At 44.0% G+C, this 19262-nt stretch overlaps 1 protein-coding gene across 2 annotated transcripts in view; it reads left to right on the forward strand.

Moving 5' to 3' along the window:
- SRPRA (SRP receptor subunit alpha) overlaps positions 1 to 10618 on the forward strand; it is a 1746362-nt gene extending 1735744 nt beyond the window's left edge. For both annotated transcript variants that reach the window (XM_085646110.1, XM_085646111.1), the window contains one exon: positions 9649 to 10618. In XM_085646110.1, the coding sequence (XP_085502236.1) occupies positions 9649 to 9777 (129 nt within the window). In that variant the 3' untranslated portion in view covers positions 9778 to 10618. The remainder of the gene's footprint in view (positions 1 to 9648) is intronic.
- The last annotated feature ends 8644 nt before the right edge of the window (positions 10619 to 19262 follow it).

A 19262-nucleotide genomic window follows, 5' to 3' on the forward strand; every position in this document is an offset into this window, starting at 1 on the left:
ATTATGTAGCATATTTCACTTCTGAACTGTTTGTGGTGGATGACCACCATTATGTATAAATTTTGATTTTCATATTATGATGTAATGTGATATTGCTTTTACATATATGCTGAAAATATATGTCTTTATGAACACAACATTTTTGTATTCATTGATTGTTTTGCCAATGTGATTAACCATCTGTAACTTAGTTACCCTTAGCACAGTGCGCAGTGTCAACCATCAGTTGGTTGTCCTTTCTTCTTGGACAGGAAGGGCATCTTACATGGTGGTTCACCGCCTCCCTGTGACACCACACCGCAGTCAACCTAGGACCCATTCGACTTCGCTGGGAAAAGGATATGCAACTTCAATTCACAGAATCCAAGTGGACCTCTGCGCTCAAAAGTCCTGTGCGCCTCCCATGGAATATCCGCTTACGCCAAATACAGTATTATGCCTCGCAAAAGGCATATCATACACCTGTTAAAGTCAATAAATATTTTAACCACACAGATGCTGCATGCCCCTGCTGCTCCCTCGTGGATGCAGAACTATTACATATGCTGTGGTTTTGTCCCCACCTACCCACACACTGGAGGGAAGTTGTAGATATATTGACTCACTGTACGGACTGCATGCTCCCATTTGACTGGCACACCTACATCCTACATCTCTATCACAGGAGTCAAAGCAACAAAGTGATCTCCATATTCTTAGACTTGGAATGGGGGTCGCGATGAGACTGATCACAAAGAGCTGGAAAAAGCCTGACCTACCTCATATACTGGCTTGGAGACGATCCATGCTCACATGGGCCATGGCTGAAAGTATTGCAATCCACAGAGAAGATACTATGGGTATATGCCAGATCCCACTTGCTGCAGGCTCGGATTTAATGCTAACTGCGTTGTCACATATTAATAACACAAATACGGAAGCCCTATCCTGAGCCAGTCCCACAGCTTAGGGAAAAACATCCTCAAAGCAGAAATGGTCTTGAATAGGACATGGAGTGGGCATACTAGACAATTAATAGAAACACGCATCACCAAACATTACCCCTTGTGCACATACTGAGGTCCTCGCTCCACAAAACAGCACACAAAATGTGCCAGGCGGGGAAAACAAGAGAAACCACAGACATAGTTACGCACACCCTGTTATATTTTGAGTTGCCCACCTCCATAACACATTTGACAATACGCAACAAGAACCTGTAGCGCCGATACATATGGCATGCATGAGCATCATTGACAGCAAGTGGACAGTAATAGCCCCTGTTAAGGACCTCTACATAAATATTTCCCCTTTGTTTATGTTGCAATTCACAGTTCAGATCGCATCTGTAAGTGTCTTTTGATATGGAATACTCACTGCTACAATCTCGACTGCATGTCTATCGCCTGGTGATCTGTATACCATGTATATGTATACGGTTGCAGAAAAAAACAGATTACAAAAAAGAAAAATGGGGTCTAGCTTTGAAGTTCACAACAGAGGACCCGAACTTCCTTTCTATCTAAATTTGTTAATCATTTTCATATTGGTTACCCTTCCAACATTCTTTGCTGTGCCTCATCCCTCTCAAGGAGGAGGAGGAGAGACTGTCAAAAGGTCCTAAAAAGAGCTTACTGTTCTATATCAATTTTTCCAACTACGGTCAAGTAGAAGATCATCTCTTTGTGGGGTTTTCCAGAGTAAAGAAGGGTAAAGCAGTGCAAGGGCAGACCATCTCTTGATAGATTGTTCTCTGCATAAAGATTTGCTATGCACTCAGGAAAAAGCACCTCCAGAATGCTTACAGGCTCATTCTGCCAGGGCCAAAACTGGCACCACTGCTCTAGCAAAACCAGTGCCTGTCCGGTACATTTGTCAGGTAGCCATATGAGCATCAGTGCAAATGTTCACAACGCACTACTGCCCCAATAGTCAAGTCCCCCTGGAGAGGCATTTTGCTCACTCGTTCCTGCAAGTCTTTTTGTTCTGAGTCAGTTCAAACCCTCCATCTTGAGGTGGGGGGGGGTCTGCTATAGTATTTATTCACAAGGCGAGAAATCTGCAATAGAAGTATGCTCTAGAGCAGAGTTCTTCAATCTGTTGGGTGCCCTGGGGGGGGCGGCGGCGGGGGCGGCGTGACACCATCTCAGGGGGTGCGCACTCCACCCTAAATCATAACTTTCATTGTTTACCACTGTCACGAGTCGTATCTGAAAGAGACAGTTAGTTAGTTATAGATTCCTTACCTTAGAATTACCCTCAGGCAAAAGATTGGATACAGAGAATTTTTTCTTCGCAGTACCCCTACGCACTGTTGGGTGGTGTTGGTCGACTCAGCGTCCGTCATCGTGGTGGCCAGGAAGACGTTGCGGTGTCTACTTAGATGCTGCCCCTGCGTGCTGACGTCCTTTCTTTTTCCGCTCTGGCCTAGCGCGGATCCGGAGAGAGCTACCCCTTTAGTTACTTTTTGACTTAACTTTTTCACGTTTTGTCAACTGCTGTTTCCAGTCTTCAACTCCTGGTGTTCGACGGATGTCCCAACGCTGAACTGATGTCTGTTAAGGACCTGCACCTCGTGTGCCTTTTGGTGTCTGGAGCGTGACCTGAAGTAGTGCTCTGACTGCTGGGCCATGAATCCAAAGTCTTAGCGGGAGCGGTCCCGAAAGCTATTGGAGGACTGGCGTCGGCTCTGTGTTACTCCCGGTCTCGTTCGAGAGGAAGATCTCGAGGCCGCTTACTGAGCCCCCACACTTTATTGCATTCAAAGTCCTCGAAGTCTTTGGGTAAGTCGAAGTACAAGAAGAAGGCGAAGAAGCCCCGGCACTCTTTGCCTTCTCCCAGTCAGTTGGCTGATGTGACGCGTAATGTAATAAATCCGACCCTGTGTAATGTAACTGGTGCTCATTTAAACTGTTCCAGTGCACAGGAGCTGAGCTTGCAAAATGTAAACTGTGAAAACATTATATTTTTTAAGTAATTATTGGCACTAATTTTTCCCATATATCAAGGTGCTGTCTTAACCAATGGAGTCTTTGCATTGGCATAGGAAAGATTTATATTTTGAATGCAAATTTTTAAAAAGGTACAAGGTTGCGTTATGGAGTATCCCAGGAGCCCTCCTTGTCCCTTTCCAGATGCCATTCAGCAGCACACGTTGTGTGAACCGTTTTTAATGCAGTAGAATTAGTTATTTTTCCCAGTGCTTTTTTGCCCTGGCCATCTATCTGTATTATCGCACAGGCCAGGGCCTCATGAACGTTATGGGTCCATACTTAAACAGTACAAAAACCACAATTAAGACCTCTGGAGTTGAGAATCAAAGGCAGTCATGTTTCTCACAGTGCCTGTCAGTGGGTCCTAAAGTTGTCCCAAATACATGCTCATCCAATCATGCACTTTGCGGCAGAGTACACATTACATTAGTCAAGTGTGCCAGTTGTGATTCTGTGCAAAAGGGCAAGAAGGAACTGCACAGGTGTTGAAATATTAACATGGCACAAGTAAAAGAAACGGTGCTTACAGGAGCGTGGGTATGTTGTGTATGAGGGAATTGAAGTGAAGGAGCTGCTAGGAAGTACATGTAAGATCAACTAACAGACTTGAAAAAATAAAAAGCTAATGTGGCCCTGCCAGAAATCAAATAATAACTTGGAGATCATGACTATCTTACCAGCCATCAGGACTTCAAACTAATAACTTGTAGATCATGGTGTATTTTATTTGCCCTTAAGATAAGGCAGCAGGTAAATTCTAGGCATGTCATTCACTCCCTTGCCCATCACTATGATTCGGATCCCAGGGAAGCTTTCACAATGTTTCATGCGAAACATACTGACAACATGCAAGTAATATTTCTTAAACACTTTCTCTTAATTACAAGGGAAAAAGCTACTTAATCTCTAGGCTAAGGACTCCTATTCAAGCAGCAGGAACATCTGAAGAAGTGAATAAGAAGGTACACATTCGTTTTTGAGTGATTGGTGAAGGGGCAGTGCTGAAGTTTGCCCTCACTAACCTTTGAACAAGTAACTTGCAGAGCCTCATCAGTGGTATACAGCATATACATACTGCAGCAATTTGGGGAGCACCTACTTAAAGCCTGGATGAGCTGAAATTACTTTGTATTCACTTACCACAAAATTATACTTTTATCCAAATGTATTTTATTTAAGATGTGAGAAGTTGGCCTGATATATGCTGTCCACTAGTTCTAGTGGGCACCTTGTATCAGTCCAAACAACCCTTTATTGGTTATAGGTTAAAGACAACCTTTATTGAAAGCTATCCTAGTGGTAGTTATGGAGAGCAGCCTTCAGGCTAAGTATTGAAGGAATGTAAAGCAGCTTGTTTTACCAGTTTACCAGTATAATCTCTCTTGAGTCACAAAATGAAAGATATCCACACCAGGTATATATATATAAAATATATGTATTTATTACTAAACACACCCTCCTAGTCTCTTTATGAGACTAGAGGTCAAAACACATAAGTTAAACTTCAATAATCACAGTAAAATAGCACAAATACACGTCAGGCCCTAGGGGCAAGCCAAACCATATACTAAAATAGTGGTATAAGAACCACGACTTAACTAGACACAAGACCTAGAGCCTGTGGAATCTCTGGGACCCCAAGGAACCACCCAAGGTAGTGACACAGGGGACCCACGGGGGCCATGTGCCGTGTGTGAACACAGCCGCGAGCTCCCGTTAGCTTCTATGGGGAAAGTCGCGGTTGGATTTTTAAAGATTGGGGACACTTAGAAATGAGTCAGGACCAAACCCTTTTGGACTTGGGAAGTTCTAGGGTTAGCACCCACGGGAGCACCGGAGTACTCGTGTTACCTCGCCCAGGGAAGCCAGGTGCATAGGTGTCTTTTAGTGTCGGGTCGTGTCGTTGATTTCAATTTGAGCTGGCGAAGAAGTGCTGCTGCCGTGAAAATGCGAAGTGTCCGAAGAGATCCAAGCCTGGATCGAAGATGAGAAGAACCTGAAAGCAGAGGGGACGGAGTCTGGGTCACTAGCCCGTGACCAGGAAGGCGATGAGCAGAGGCCCACCGATGTGGGGTGATTTCAGGTGAAAGAGGTAAAGCTTGACTCTTCAGCCACGAGGACCAGGAGGCGTCAGGGACGACCAGGAGCTGGATTCGAGCTGTCCCACGAAGGATGTCGAGTGCTGCATCGTCGGTGCCCGGATTGGACACAACAAGCCTTGGCAACACCAACCCACGCAGAAACGAGAAAGATGCTTTGGTGCAGACCAGCAAGGTCTGTGGGACTCACCACTTGGTTGGGAGTTGGGGCACGTCTGGAGCAACCAGGAAAGCCCAAGGAAATACTAAGTTACCCCCTCAGGGACCCACCAGTCAATGGACCAGGGATCGCGAAGGGACATCGAGATGAAACACAAAATGGCAGCCTACGGTTCACTCGGAATGACCAATCCGATAATCTTAGGTGGATTTAGTGCTCGAGGTGGGGGCTACAAGTCACTTCAAGAGATGTTGAGAAGTCAATGCACTTGCAGAAATGCACGTTGACCAGGAGTTCCGGTTCCACGCTACTCACAAGGGCTGCGGGTCCCAGCTTTGCTGGGGACTCGGGTCGGCCTCTGAAATGTCTGGAAATCCTCTTCCTGGGCTGCAAATACTTCAGAGTTCAGCAGGAGCTTCAATGATGCAGACCGGCAAATTGCTTAGTTGGTGCCTGCCAAGCAGGGGAGTCACTCCTTGACCCCAAGGGAGATTTCTTCAGTCCTCTGGTCTTGAGCAGAGCGTCGAAGGTCCAGGATTCAGCTTCAGAGTTTCGCCCAGGGTAATCTAAAGTCCTAAGGACTGGGGTCCCATACTTATACTAAGGTAGGGCGTTGAACATACTCTGGGGACCCACCTATGGTAGGGTTTGGAAAGAGGGGTGGCTACACCCATTTCCTTTGTCCAATTTCGTGCCAGGAAGCCTCTGTACCGGTTTGAGCTGGACTATGCACAGGGACACCAAGTGTGCCCCCTGTGCAGGACTTCAAAGCACTCAGAGAGTGCTCCCACCCAGCCCCAATACACATAAGCCTGTCTGGGAGGTGGTTACACCTCCCTGTGACAGGAAACCTATTGTCCAGGCCTCCCCTGCCAGAGTTTCGGTCAGCAGCAGGAGGCCAGACCCGTGTCTGTGGCTGCAGCATCCATTTGGTGATGCCAGGGCTCTATTAAGTTTCTACCGGGTATACCAGTGCTGTCATGTCTCTCCCTCTAGAAGGGTGGGATCATACTCCCACACCAGTTACTGGTGTGGGGGTATGATTCCAAGGTGTTTGACACCAAACACAACATGTTTCCGTGCAGCCTGTCCAAAGTTAGCATTTACCGTTTGGTTATAATGCATTTAAGAGTATATGGTCAGGCTGCACTACTGACAACCCCGGAGAAGAGATCGCGAAGGCTGCAGAGGGGCTCAGCTGATGCCTGGGCACCCCCTCACATATAACCAAGCACCCTGCCTTCAGGATTGATAAGGCCTGCCATCGGGGTGACTGATAGGTTTGTATGTGCAGTATATGGTGAGATATAGTGAACCTATATCTCAGTAAGGGGTGTGGTGTCATTTTGTGTTGCTTTCCAGGGGTGGCATAGTACATGCTTCAGCCCCTGGTAGGCCTCTGGGGTACCTATCCCATGGGTACATAGTATACCATATACTAGGGACTTATAAGGGCACCTCTGATCCAATCTGAACTGTACCTAAGGTACATGGAATAATTTTAGAGAGGAAGCAGCTAGGCTGGGGCCCTGAATAGCAGGGTCCCAGCCAGATTAAAGTAGAAAAACAGTGAAACACCAGCAAAAAGTGGGGGTAAACATGTGAAGCAGATCCTACTCTCCTACATAAGATATAAGATTTTTTTTTAAACTACAAAGTTAAACACCTGTTGTACCTCATGCAGCTGTAAAATTGCAACCATGTACTATTCATTAACATGCATCTTCCAATTTTGTATCTTAGGTTAAGCAAACATTTGACATGAATCGTTTTCTGTTCCCAAAAGATATTAGAGTGCTTAAGCAAAAGGCTGAAACAGAAACATATGGAGAGAGAAAAGCTGCAAAAACAAGGAAATATGATGCCTCCTATTTGGACTTTAATTTCACCTGCATTGTTAGTGGAGAAAGTAGACCACAGTGTGTGGTTTGTGGCGTGATCTTTGCTAACAACAGCTTGAAGCCAACCAAACTTAGGTGTCACTTTGAAATGAAGCATGGGTCTCTAGCATGGATGTTGCAAGAGATAACTCAGCAGAAAGAAGCAGTGAAACATGTGGCAAATACTCTAGCAAAAGCATCATACCAAATAGCATACCACATCTCCAAAAACAAAAGGCCCTTTGTAGATGGTAAAAAAGTGATTCTCCCAACATTTCTCGACGTGGCTAGGACAATGCTTGATGACAAAGCAGCAAGTTCAAAAGTATACCCATCTCAGACACAACAGTTTGCCGCAGCATCTGACATGTCAGAAGAAATCCAGGGACAGCTCATAGCCCGGTTGAAATCAAGTTTGTTTGCTTTGCAGCAACTGATGTGTCAAAGGATGCCCATTTAATTGCTTATGTTTGATACTGTTATGAAACACTATTATTGGAAGATTTTTTTATTTTGCAAGTCAATAAAGAAGTGAACAACAGGATCTGATTTGTTTGACATTATCAATGACTTCCTGAGTATCCATGGCTTAAAATGGGAAAACTGTGTTGGAATCTGCACAGATGGTGCTCCTTCAATGTGTGGTGCTAGGACTGGCCTAAAAGCTAATGTTTTGAAAATGGTTCCACATATTATGTGGACCCACTGTATGATACACCGGGAAGCCCTTGCTGTTGGAAACATGGACAGTGAACTTGAGGATGTGCTGATTTCTGCTATAAAAATATTAAATTTTATAAAGTCCCATCCCACAAGAGCTTGTCTATTTGCAAATGTATGTGCAGAAATGGGAGCTGAGCATGATGGCTTGTTGTTTCATACAGAAGTGATGTGGTTATCTCTGGGGAAAGTGCTGACTCGCATCTTTGAATTAAGGAATGAAGTACAGCAGTTTCTTCTGTTTGAAATCCCCACTGGCTTGTGCTTTTAGCATACCTTGCTGACATAAACCACTTCTTTTACCATGAATAAAAGAATAACTGCATTCAAGAAGAAGCTTGAATTATGGAGAAGAATAGTTGAAGATGGCCTGTTTGAGCCATTTCCATGTTTAGTAGATGCTCCTGAACTTTCAAGTGTTGCTAAGATGATGAAAAACCACCTGCCGTCTCTTGGGGACAGTTTACAAAAGTATTTTCCTGAGGACAACGATTACTTCAATGACCATTTCTGATAGAGGTGGGGAGCCATCTCCTGATTCTCATGTAGGAAGAACTGATGGATCTCCAAAGTGACCGCACTCTGCAGATGCAATTCAGCAAAGTCTCATTGGGGGATTTTTGCCTGAAAATGTCTGCAGAACATTCAGCTATCAGAGAAGTTGCTATCAAAACTCTTGCCTTTCAGCTCATCCTATTTATGTGAGATTGAGTTCTCAGCACTTGCGTTATTAAAGACTAAGTACTGTTCAAGACTGAATTTGTGGAGCACAACCTGAGGATGGCAGTAGCAAAAATCCATCTACAGATTAACCGTCTCTGTGGCGAAAAACAGACACAGCCATCACATTAATGTTGGTGGTGGTGTTATCAATCTATGTCAAATTATGTGTTATATAAAGCATCCTAGTAAAAACAATTTAAGCACATTTTATTTTGGAAAATTTTGATTTGAACTGTGTAATAAGGCTCTGTCATGTTACCTCACCCACTCACAAACCTGCAGTTTACTGAACACTCTTACTATGTTGAACTCTATTTGCCAGATATGGCCTGGAATGTGCGGGTGGCGGTCAATTATGTTTTTACCAGATTCCAGAAATTTCTGTTAGGTGTTGGAGGGGGGGCAACATCCCCAAAAAATTCAGCTGGGGGAGCTCAACCTACAAAAGTTTGAAGACCTCTGCTCTAGAAGACCAAGTTACTTACCTTCAGTAATCATTCTTCTGATGGATACTCAAACCACAGATTTCTCACTGGCCTTTCCCTGTCTGTGAACTGGACTCTTTTTTTTTTTTTTTTTTTTTTTTAAATCTAAAAAGCTCCTAGTCTAGAGATCTGCACACTGTTCACATCAATTTGCTGATAGGCTCCATGTCTATGGGTGCTGGTAGCCTAGAAAGCAACTGACGTCCGTGCTCATGGGTGGTGAATATATGTGGGTCCACTTGTCATTTCCAGAGTGGATTGATGTCAGTGTGGAACCACATAACGCCACCCAGTGACCCAATAGAACACAGCTCTGAAGGTTTACATTTCTAGGCAGACGTCTGGGGGATTACTCAAAAGGTGAAGAATCTGCGGTTAGACAGATTATCCACCAGAAAGATCGTTACCGATGGTAAGTAACTTGTTCATCCATCTCAACAAGGAGTAAGGAATGTTGCACAACTACACCAGCACTAGTTTAGGCTCTGGTTATTTACAAATTAGAAATGTTTTTAAGTGTTTTATAATTTAACCAATCTAATCTAAGTACTCCTTTATCATTCTTGCATACATTTCACCTGGCTTTCTTGTTTTTTTCCCCTCCTCCAGGTTGGTGCTGCGATTTCTATGACCTACATCACGGGACAGCCCATTGTGTTTGTTGGTACTGGACAGACTTACTGCGATTTAAGAAGTCTCAATGCCAAGGCTGTAGTCACTGCGTTGATGAAGGCCTGAAAACAATTGTACGAAACACAGTTTACAGGCATTATAGTGATATGCTTTTCAGCCTAATGTTAAGGAGTAAAGAGTCGCACAATATAAAATTAATCTTTTATTTTCAAATTAAAGTAATGCTGGGTGATGCAATCGGTATATATGTGAACTCCGCTATCTTGAGTCTTATGATATTGCTCCTTTTGGGATACCAGCTGCTACTGTTTGACATCTATTTTTAAAATGCAACTTCAAACTTTATAAATGGAACGCATACAACGTGACAGACCATTGACATTCTAAATTGTAGTTTTAGTTACAAAACTGAGGGCCTGCCTTCATAATCTTTGCTTATCACATCTTCTTATGTAACCGCCTGAAACTGTGTTAATTGAACAATTACTAGTTTGTATGTTGAAACGTCTGGCTCAGGTGTTCACTGAAACAATATAGTTTTTGTTAGGTAGCAGAGTGTGCTGTTGAAGTGCCTTTTATCAATCAGGGCACAATCGTTTGCTAGCAGTCTCTTGGTTTCCAGATTTCACATTAGCCTACTGTAGAATGAATTAAATTACATACCTTCCTACAAGTAAACATCAACATTTGACTTTATAATATCCCATTTTCCAGTGTTTTAGACATGACTCTGGAGAGACTTTGTCATTAACGTTCTTGAGCAACTTAATTTTGTCTGTCTGTTTTTTCGAATGTAAAATATTCGATTTGCGCCCTATTCGCCCAGACATCTAACCAAAGATAAAAGCAGTGCATTGAGTGACATGCTGTTGTAGTCAAATGTGTTGCTTTTGCTTCTTGTACATGTATAGATTGGAGGATGTAAATAAACAGTTTTACTGCAGAACCTTTTTGATGTTGAAATCGAACTTTACAAAAAGTTATAGATTTATTAACAGTGCATCAATATAATCCATGCGGTTTAGTGCCATAATAAAATTGCTGTGGACTGTAGCCATATGTACTAACATACCAGTAGCAAAAAGTGGTTGCAATTTGCAACCAATATCTAATTTTGCAAACCGATCTAGAGGTCGGTTTGCAAAATAGGGAATTGCAGGGGGCGCAAAATGACCTGAGTGATATTCTTTAGATAGGCTACAATGTGCAACCCCCCTATGATTGGCTGCAAATACAGGGATAGTGGCCGTGCATTTTAGAATTGAAAACATTATTATTATTTTTTTTTAAATTGACCCAATTTGCAAAAAACAAAAACATTAATTTTCAATCTTGAAAAACTTCAGTGAGAGTTTGTTGTGATCCCTTGGACCACTTCTTGCTCCCCCTGAAGTTGCCTCCTGATTTTCTGAGGACAAGTGGTCCAAAGGGACCACTTACCCTTTGCAAATCAGTTACCACCCCAACTTAGAAGCTAGTAACTGTTAAGTGGTTTGCTGGTAGATTTATGGTTGCAGGTGATGCATATGGTACTGATTTGCAGTTTGGAAGCAACGCTCAAAACTCGCCTCTTTCAAATTGCACATTGGTAATAAATTTTTTTTATCTATTTTGCAATTTGGAAAAACTTTTCGAATTGTAAAATGGATTTAGGAAATATGAAAAAATGATAGAGTTGCAAATCCTGAAATCTGGTGTTTTGCTGGCTTTGCGAATGCTAAATCACTTAGTACACCTGGACCCTTCTTACCTAACAAAGTTGTAAGTGTTATATCAGACGTGTCAACCAATAAATCACACAACTCCACCCTAGTGTTTTTCTTAGTAAAAAAACTTAGGAATAGTCTTTCCTGTGGCTTTGCCTCGCATCATTCAAGCAGGATTTCCCCTTGCTTCAGCTATGTCGTAACCTAGGTATAAGTGTTTTGTTTTATCGCCCTTCAATACTTTTGTCTCTGGTAACTGCAATTATGATACATTTCCTCTGGTCAGGTGTGAACTTCTAGTGATTGATTTTAAGCATTCTTCTTAATTCTGCACTTGGGTATAGTGAAATATTCAGCCATCCCTCCTCAGAATTTAGGAATGTATGTGTTTTACACATTTAGTAAATCGTTGAAACAGGCCTCTTCTTGGCCGTCAGAGAATTGTGGAAAAGTTGTAACATGCAAGTTTATATTTTATACATATATCCATCTACATGCAAGCAGTGGTCGAAGTGGGGGAAAAAAAGTAGGGGAACTGTGGGCAGAGAATCAGAGGGTGGGAATAACCCAAGGATTGGCTCAGTGGGCGGAGCCAGAGGTGTGGCCAGAATGCGCAAATATCCCAATTTTTAGTATTTGTTTGGCATTTCACTGCCCAGTTTAATCAACCAATGGATACACATGATTATATAAGGTTATAATGAGTTATTGACATTAAAACAAATTCACAAAGTAGGATATGCTTCTAATCACAGAATGTCCCAAATACGATAAAATGTGGAAGCCCAAGCCATTTGTCTCCGAGCCATGGAGTTTCTGTCCTCAGCACTTCTCCCTTTTTCCACAAGAGCAGTTCAAACATGAATAGCAAAATATCCTAGTTTGCAAATGTTTTCTATATAATTATGGCTCTACCAAATTTGCCTCATAATGCAAGATCTGCTGCATGATCTGACCATTTAAACTAATAAATTGTTTATAGCTCAAACGTATCAAAAGTTAATAAAAGATGTGACTTGTGTTGCTGCGGAGTGGATAGCTTATTGCAAATGCTGACTGATCACCTTTCTCACTGCTGCATTTGTATGTTACACTGGTACTAATGAGGCAAAATCTTTCCAGAGACTGTTAGCATGTGTACACATGTCAAAATCATAAAATATCAGAAAATATACTGCATTACGCTGCAGCCTTTTTTTAAATGCATAATTTAGTCAACACTGTGGCATAATTTTGTCCTCCTTTGCTGCATATTTTATTCCAGTGGCCCCACAGCAAGCAGCACATGTTAAAAGTGCTTGTGAATGAAGCAGAGAGACTGTGAAGTTTGTGAACTTAGTTTGGTGTGCGTGCAAATTCTGCATTGCCAATCCCTGGTGAGTTGCAGCTACCACTTCTGAAACAAGGCCAATGGAGCTACCTATGGGTGAGGCAGACTGGTGGTGCCCTGTCCATTAATGTTTGGTATTGCCCCCCGATGACTACCTCTGCCATGGATTCCCTCACTACCAACCTTTAACAGTGCCCCTCAAGTCTCCATAACCACACTCTCTCTCAGATGCATTTAATTTGATTTACAGCGCCACTCATACCAGTGTAGGGTGTCAGAGCACTTTACATCACACACATTACTCAGAGAAAATCATTGTGTGTAAATCACTGTATAGAAAATGTTACACAAGACTAAGGACTACAAGGTGTAGGAGTCACATGACAACCATACTACTAGGCCGTATAGTTTAATAGTGACTGGTCTGGAGAAACAAACTCAGAATGTTAAAACGTAATACCATGTTTGGGGGTTCTCTTTAATAATCAGAATTGATTTCTGTCCAAAAGAACACTTTTTGCAACATTAGGATAATCAAAGACTGGGGGGGGAAACATAACGCTCTAATTTATACCTTGCAGTTTGTATGCAGCTCTTAGATGAAAGTTAATAGCTCACTGTTGTATGTTAGGATTTTAACTTATAAACTGCAAGTAACAAAAGTATCTCTCTGACAAAAGCAGTAGCCTACTGACCTATTTACATTATGTGCACTTTGTGATCTGTGTAGGAAGGTGGAATCTGACTGCATGGTTGCCCGCACTTTTTTCCTGGTGTTTTGCTGGTATTCGACTTAGGCTGGGGTCCTGAATAGCAGGATCTCAGCCAGACTATCTGCTTTCTCCCTTAAATTGATTACAGGTACTATAGGTACACTCCAGATTGGATTCTGGGGTACCGTTATAAGTCCCTACTATATGGTATACTATGTACCAAGGGCAGAAGATTCGGATCATAGCGAAGAGCCCAGCACCTCTAGAAACCAACACAAACTTCCATCTCTGTTGCCACCCGGTTTTTTAGAACAAGGCCGCGGAAGCGGCCAGAACCGTCCACGCGCACGGAACAACTACCAAAACCAATACTCCGGCGAAAGACAAACCAGAAACAAGCTTTACCGTTCGGGCCCTCAACAATAATTACCCCAAGAAACACCATGAATGTACCCGTCATCGCCATGGAACCAAATGACCCTCAATCCAGCACTAACCCTGAGGTGATTCCCATATTCAATCTTTCCAAACATACTCTCTCGGAAGAAGAAACTAATCTGCTCAGTAGAGGCTTGAGCTTTGTACCTACGGAACGCAGCAACTTTATCGAATTACATGCACATCTACTACAGTTCTTCAGACGAATCAGACTACGACAATTTTTTGCAGATAGACCGAATCCTTTTCAAACTGACGCTCCACGCTTTCACCTCCCTTCCACCTTCCATCCCCCCTCACACACCATGCCTCCAGAAATACTGTCCTTTGAGCGATTGGTGCTCCATGAGATTACAGACGTACAAAAAAAGTTTGAATAGGTTCCTTACAATCTCCCGCTGGTTGAAAAACAGGCCTTACTTAGCCTGAAAAATAGATCTGAACTAACCATCAAACCGGCAGATAAAGGAGGCGGAATTGTCATCATGGACAATGAGAAATACGAATTGGAAATTAAAAGACAACTCTCTAATGTGGCCCATTATCGTAAGCTCACTTGCGATCCCCTTCCGGACATAAAGAAAAAGATACACCACATTACAAAACAAGCTCAAACCAACAACATTATTTCCTCTAAGGAATTTTCTTTTCTTAACAATGCCCACCCACGTACACCAGTGATCTACGTCTTACCCAAGATCCACAAGGACCTTCAAAATCCCCCTGGAAGACCCATTGTGTCTGGTTGTGGTTCCGCCCTGGAACCTTTGGGGAAATACATAGACGCTGTCATTAAAGAATTCGTTCCGCTTACTGACACTTTCATAAGAGACAGCATGGATCTTATCAAGACCATTGAAGACAGACCCTTTGATGTAGAGACGGAATTGATGGCTGGTCTGGATATAGAGTCCCTATGCACGAACATCCCACATGAAGAAGGACTTCTAGCTATCTTTGAACTACTGGAAACCAGACCTAAACCAACCCGCATTCCCACAGAATTTGTGATGGACTTATTACACATTGCCTTAGAAAATAATTATTTTTTGTACAAAGAGGACTTCTATCTGCAAATCAAAGGTGTATCGATGGGAGCATGCTTCGCCCCGAATTTTGCCATTCTCTTTGTTCACAGACTCGAAACTTCCCTTATACTCTCACCCACCAACCCATTCAGACATCAAATTTCCTTGTGGCGCAGATACATCGACGATGTCCTTCTACTCTGGAAAGGATGTGCCGCCACCTTGACCTCCTTTGTCAATTGGTTGAACAACTCCCAAACCCACCTGAAATTCACATGTGAACAAACAACCAATGACTTGGCTTTCTTAGATCTGACCATACACGCTGAGGAAGGTCTGATCGGAACATCACTATACCGGAAGCCAACCGAGAGAAACACACTGCTGCACTACTCTAGTTATCATCCACGTGGGCTCAAAGATGGGCTACCTTATGGACAATTCCTTCGGATTCGGAGAAACTGTAAATGGCGCAGAGATTATTTCAAAGAATCAGAAGTCCTATGCAAGAAACTCACAAACAGAGGTTACCCACGAAGATTGGTTTCACGGGCTCGAAAGAGGGCATGGTACTGCCATCGTGATCTCCTACTTACACCTCAGCCTAAGAAAACCAATTCCCGGATTCCATTTGTCTCCCAGTTCAGTCCGAGTAGTAACCAGGTCAAGAAAATTATTACTCGTAATTGGACACTTCTGCGGACGAACAAATCCTTCCAAGAACCGCCCCTCTTCTCATACAAACGTGGCAACAATTTATCTAACCATCTGGTCCATGCCATCACTTGGCCCAATAAATCGACCACAACTAATACCATCACCTCGAGTTGGGGTTTATCACCCATACTGGGCCATTACAAATGTCAATCATGCAGCGTTTGTGAATTAACAACCAACACCAAGGATTTTAAGTTCAACAACCAATCACATACCCTGAACACATTTACCAACTGCCACTCACAGAATGTGATCTATGCCATCGAGTGCCCTTGCCATCTCATCTATATTGGACAAACTACTCAGATGATTAAACAAAGAATCATTCAGCATAAGAGCAGAATTAACTGTAAGACCATTACAGCACCTTTGGTCTCACACTATCTGGAACAAAATCACGATGCTCTGGACATGAAATGGCAAGTTATTGATCAGCCTCTCCTGCATCCCAGAGGGGGAAACCTTCAAGCTCTCCTTGATAAAAGTGAATGCAAATGGATAACTCGTTGCAACTCTGTACACCATGGCTTGAACACGATTGATGAGTGGAACGGTACCATTCATTACACCACCTGATGTGTAGTCCCTCCTGGCCCCTTCTACACTCTACTCTTGCCAATCTGTACTCCCTCCTCCATGTCCTTACAGACCCAGAAATCCTTAACCCTTTTCTTTGAAATGGTAGTTCATGTTTTAAAACATTGTTGTTTTTCTACAATTTAATTGTCTTTTCTTCCAAGATGTTTGTTCATGCTCATCTCTCTTCATAACACTGTTGTTTACCACAATTGTAGTGTTCATAAGGTCGTAATTGTCCCCTCTCTTTGGTTTCCCTCCTTCCTTCCTCGTTTTTTGCCCCCCCTTCTGTTTCCTTTTCTATGCCTCCCTTTTTCCCTTTTTTCCCCGCCAACATGCCTGAGCTCACCTTCCTTTACGCCCCTTGCTCCATGTCCCCCCCTTGTCTGCCCTCTTTCCTGCCTTTTTGCTTTCCCCATCCTTCACTCCGCCGGTTCGATCCCCGGCAGCCCCGTTCAACTCTTCCCTTTCCTTCTCTTCGTTCCCCGTTTACCGAGCGTCCATAGCAACCGGGCTGCATTCCCACACCCCTAGTTACCAGATCGCTGACTCATACCCCGTCTCCCGCGTCCTATAGACGGCCGCTCCGCGTTACGCCAACTCCTCCCTCATATAGTAGGCACCGTCCTTCACCACATAGTCACTAATCGTCCAAGGGTTGCACACGTTGGTGGCTCCTCTCGACCCCGCGTCATTTTCCCGCTCCGGATTGATTCCTGTTCCGCTGCTGATCGCCCATTGACACCGCGACCACAGCCCTGACTCCAGCTCCATTAACCTTCGGGTAAGCTTCTTCTGGTCCTTGTTCGCTCCTAGTTCAACCCGCGTTGTACAGCCGGTAACCTCCTGCCCCCCTCTTTTTCCATAGGCTGTATACCGTTTCTCCCCCTGCATCGGTTGCCCTTCCTGCGAAGTTTCGTTAATTCCTTTAACTTCGGTGAGTCTCTGTTAGCCTTGCTGCCCTCCCTTTTCCTTTGTGTCCTTCCACTTCCACCTCTTACTTTTTTTCCCCCCCTCATTTTCCACAGAACCCCGAGGGAGGAAATTCTCCCCTCGCCTTTCACTGTGGCATTCACCCACTGCTGAATACCCCGTTTTCTCACCAGCGCCTTCTCCCCGTGCGCAAGGTAGGCTTCCAGTTATTGCCTGTCCCACCACTACCCCCTCCCTGCTTATCCTTTTCCCCTTTTCTCCCCCTTTCCCCCCCCCTTTTTCTTCCCTCTTTTCCCGCTACACCGCCCCCCCCCCTTTTGTTTCCCTATCTTTCCTTTGCATTCCCCCCCCCCGTCCCCCCTTTGTTTCCTGCCCCAGCTCTCCTCTCTTCTTTCCTCCTGACTGCCGCTCTGATTCGGAAATTATTTTTTACAGAGCACTCCCAATTTAGGCGACCCAGGTCCTGATGATGATCCTAAATTGACAGGATCGAAACGCCGTCGACCACTATCCACCAGCCTAAACGTCCTTGGCGCACGCAAACCTGGTTCATTGAAATAATGAAAAATACCAATTATACTATTGAGTAAATTGTTATATGAACCTTTTATTGTATATATTGCTTCTTTTGCGCCGCCTGTTGTGGTTTGTTCACGTTGTCACTAGCGCCGTTGTTTCCCTAGCACGAGCACTTTGTACACCTTTTTCCACTAGGGTTGCCAGAGTGTTTATACCCTGTTGTGCTCTTATTACTGCATTTCGTTTGATCTTCTAAATATATGACGCCTATTGGCGCTTTGAAAGAACAACCTTAAGTCTCCTCTCTTTTGTTCCTTGTAATGTCTTGTACATACCTTTCCAAATAATTTAATATATCCTGCTGAGATATTGTCAAATTTACACAGTATTTACCCAATCTCAGTTGGGTCTACGGGTATAACTCCTGTGATTGTTCTACCAGGGGCTGCAGCATGTATTGTGCCACCCCTGGGAAGCCTTCAAAAATGACACCACAGGTCTGCTACTGCAGCCTGGGTACGGTGGTGCATGCACCCCTTACTGAGATATAGGTTCACTATATCTCTCCATATCACTGCACATATAAATCTATCAGTCACCCCTTTGGCAGGCCTTACCAATCCTGAAGGCAGGGTGCTGGGTTTTATGTGAGAGGGTGCCCATGCATGAGCAGAGCCCCTCTGCAGCCTTCAGAACCTTTATTCTGGGGTTGTTTGTGATGCAGCCAAACCATACACTCTTAAGTGCATTATAACCAAACGGTAAATGCTAACTTTGGGATGGCTGCATGGAAACATGTCGTATTTGGTGTCAAACACTTTGGAATCATACCGCCACACCAGTAACTGGTGTGGGAGTATGATCCCACCCTTCTAGAGGGAGAGACATGACAGCACCGGTATACCCGGTAACAGCTAACAAAGCCCTGGCATCACAAAATGGATGCTGCCAGCCACAGACACGAGTCTGCCCTCCTGCTGCTGGACGAAACTCCGGCAGGGGAGGCCTGGACAATAGGTTTCCTGTCACAGGGAGGTGTCACCACCTCGCAGAATTACTTTAGTGTATTGGGGCTGGGTGGGTGCACTCCAAGAGTTCTTTGAAGTTCAGCACGGGGGGCTTATTTGGTGTCCCTGTGCATAGTCCAGCTCAAACCGGTTGCAGGGGCTACCAGCCCCTGCTCTGGCGTGAAACTGGACAAAGGAAATGGGTGTAGCCACCCCTTTTTCCTGACCCTCCCAAAGGTGGGTCCCTAGAGTTTGTCCCACCCCTTCCTTGGGTATAAGAAAGGAACCCCTGGCTACAGGACTTTAGATTACACCTGGACGAAACTCTGATACTGAATCCTGGAACTTCAACGATCTACATTGAACTAGATGAGTGAAGAATCTCCTTTGGAGTAAAGGAGTTACTCCCCTGCAAGGCAGGCACCAAAGACACATCTGACCAGTTTGCAGCTCCAAAGCTCCCGCCAGCCTCCGAAGAATTTTGCAACACAGGAGGTGGGTTTCCATGGTCTTAGAGGTCGATCAGTGCCCACAGTCTGAGGCCCGTATCCCTCGTGGCGACTGTGCAAATCGAACCCCTGGACACCACGTAATTTTCCAGAAGCATCAGCTTTCCAACAACT

This window comes from Triturus cristatus, chromosome 3_1, assembly GCF_964204655.1.
Source record: "Triturus cristatus chromosome 3_1, aTriCri1.1, whole genome shotgun sequence".
NCBI classification, from domain to species: domain Eukaryota; kingdom Metazoa; phylum Chordata; class Amphibia; order Caudata; family Salamandridae; genus Triturus; species Triturus cristatus.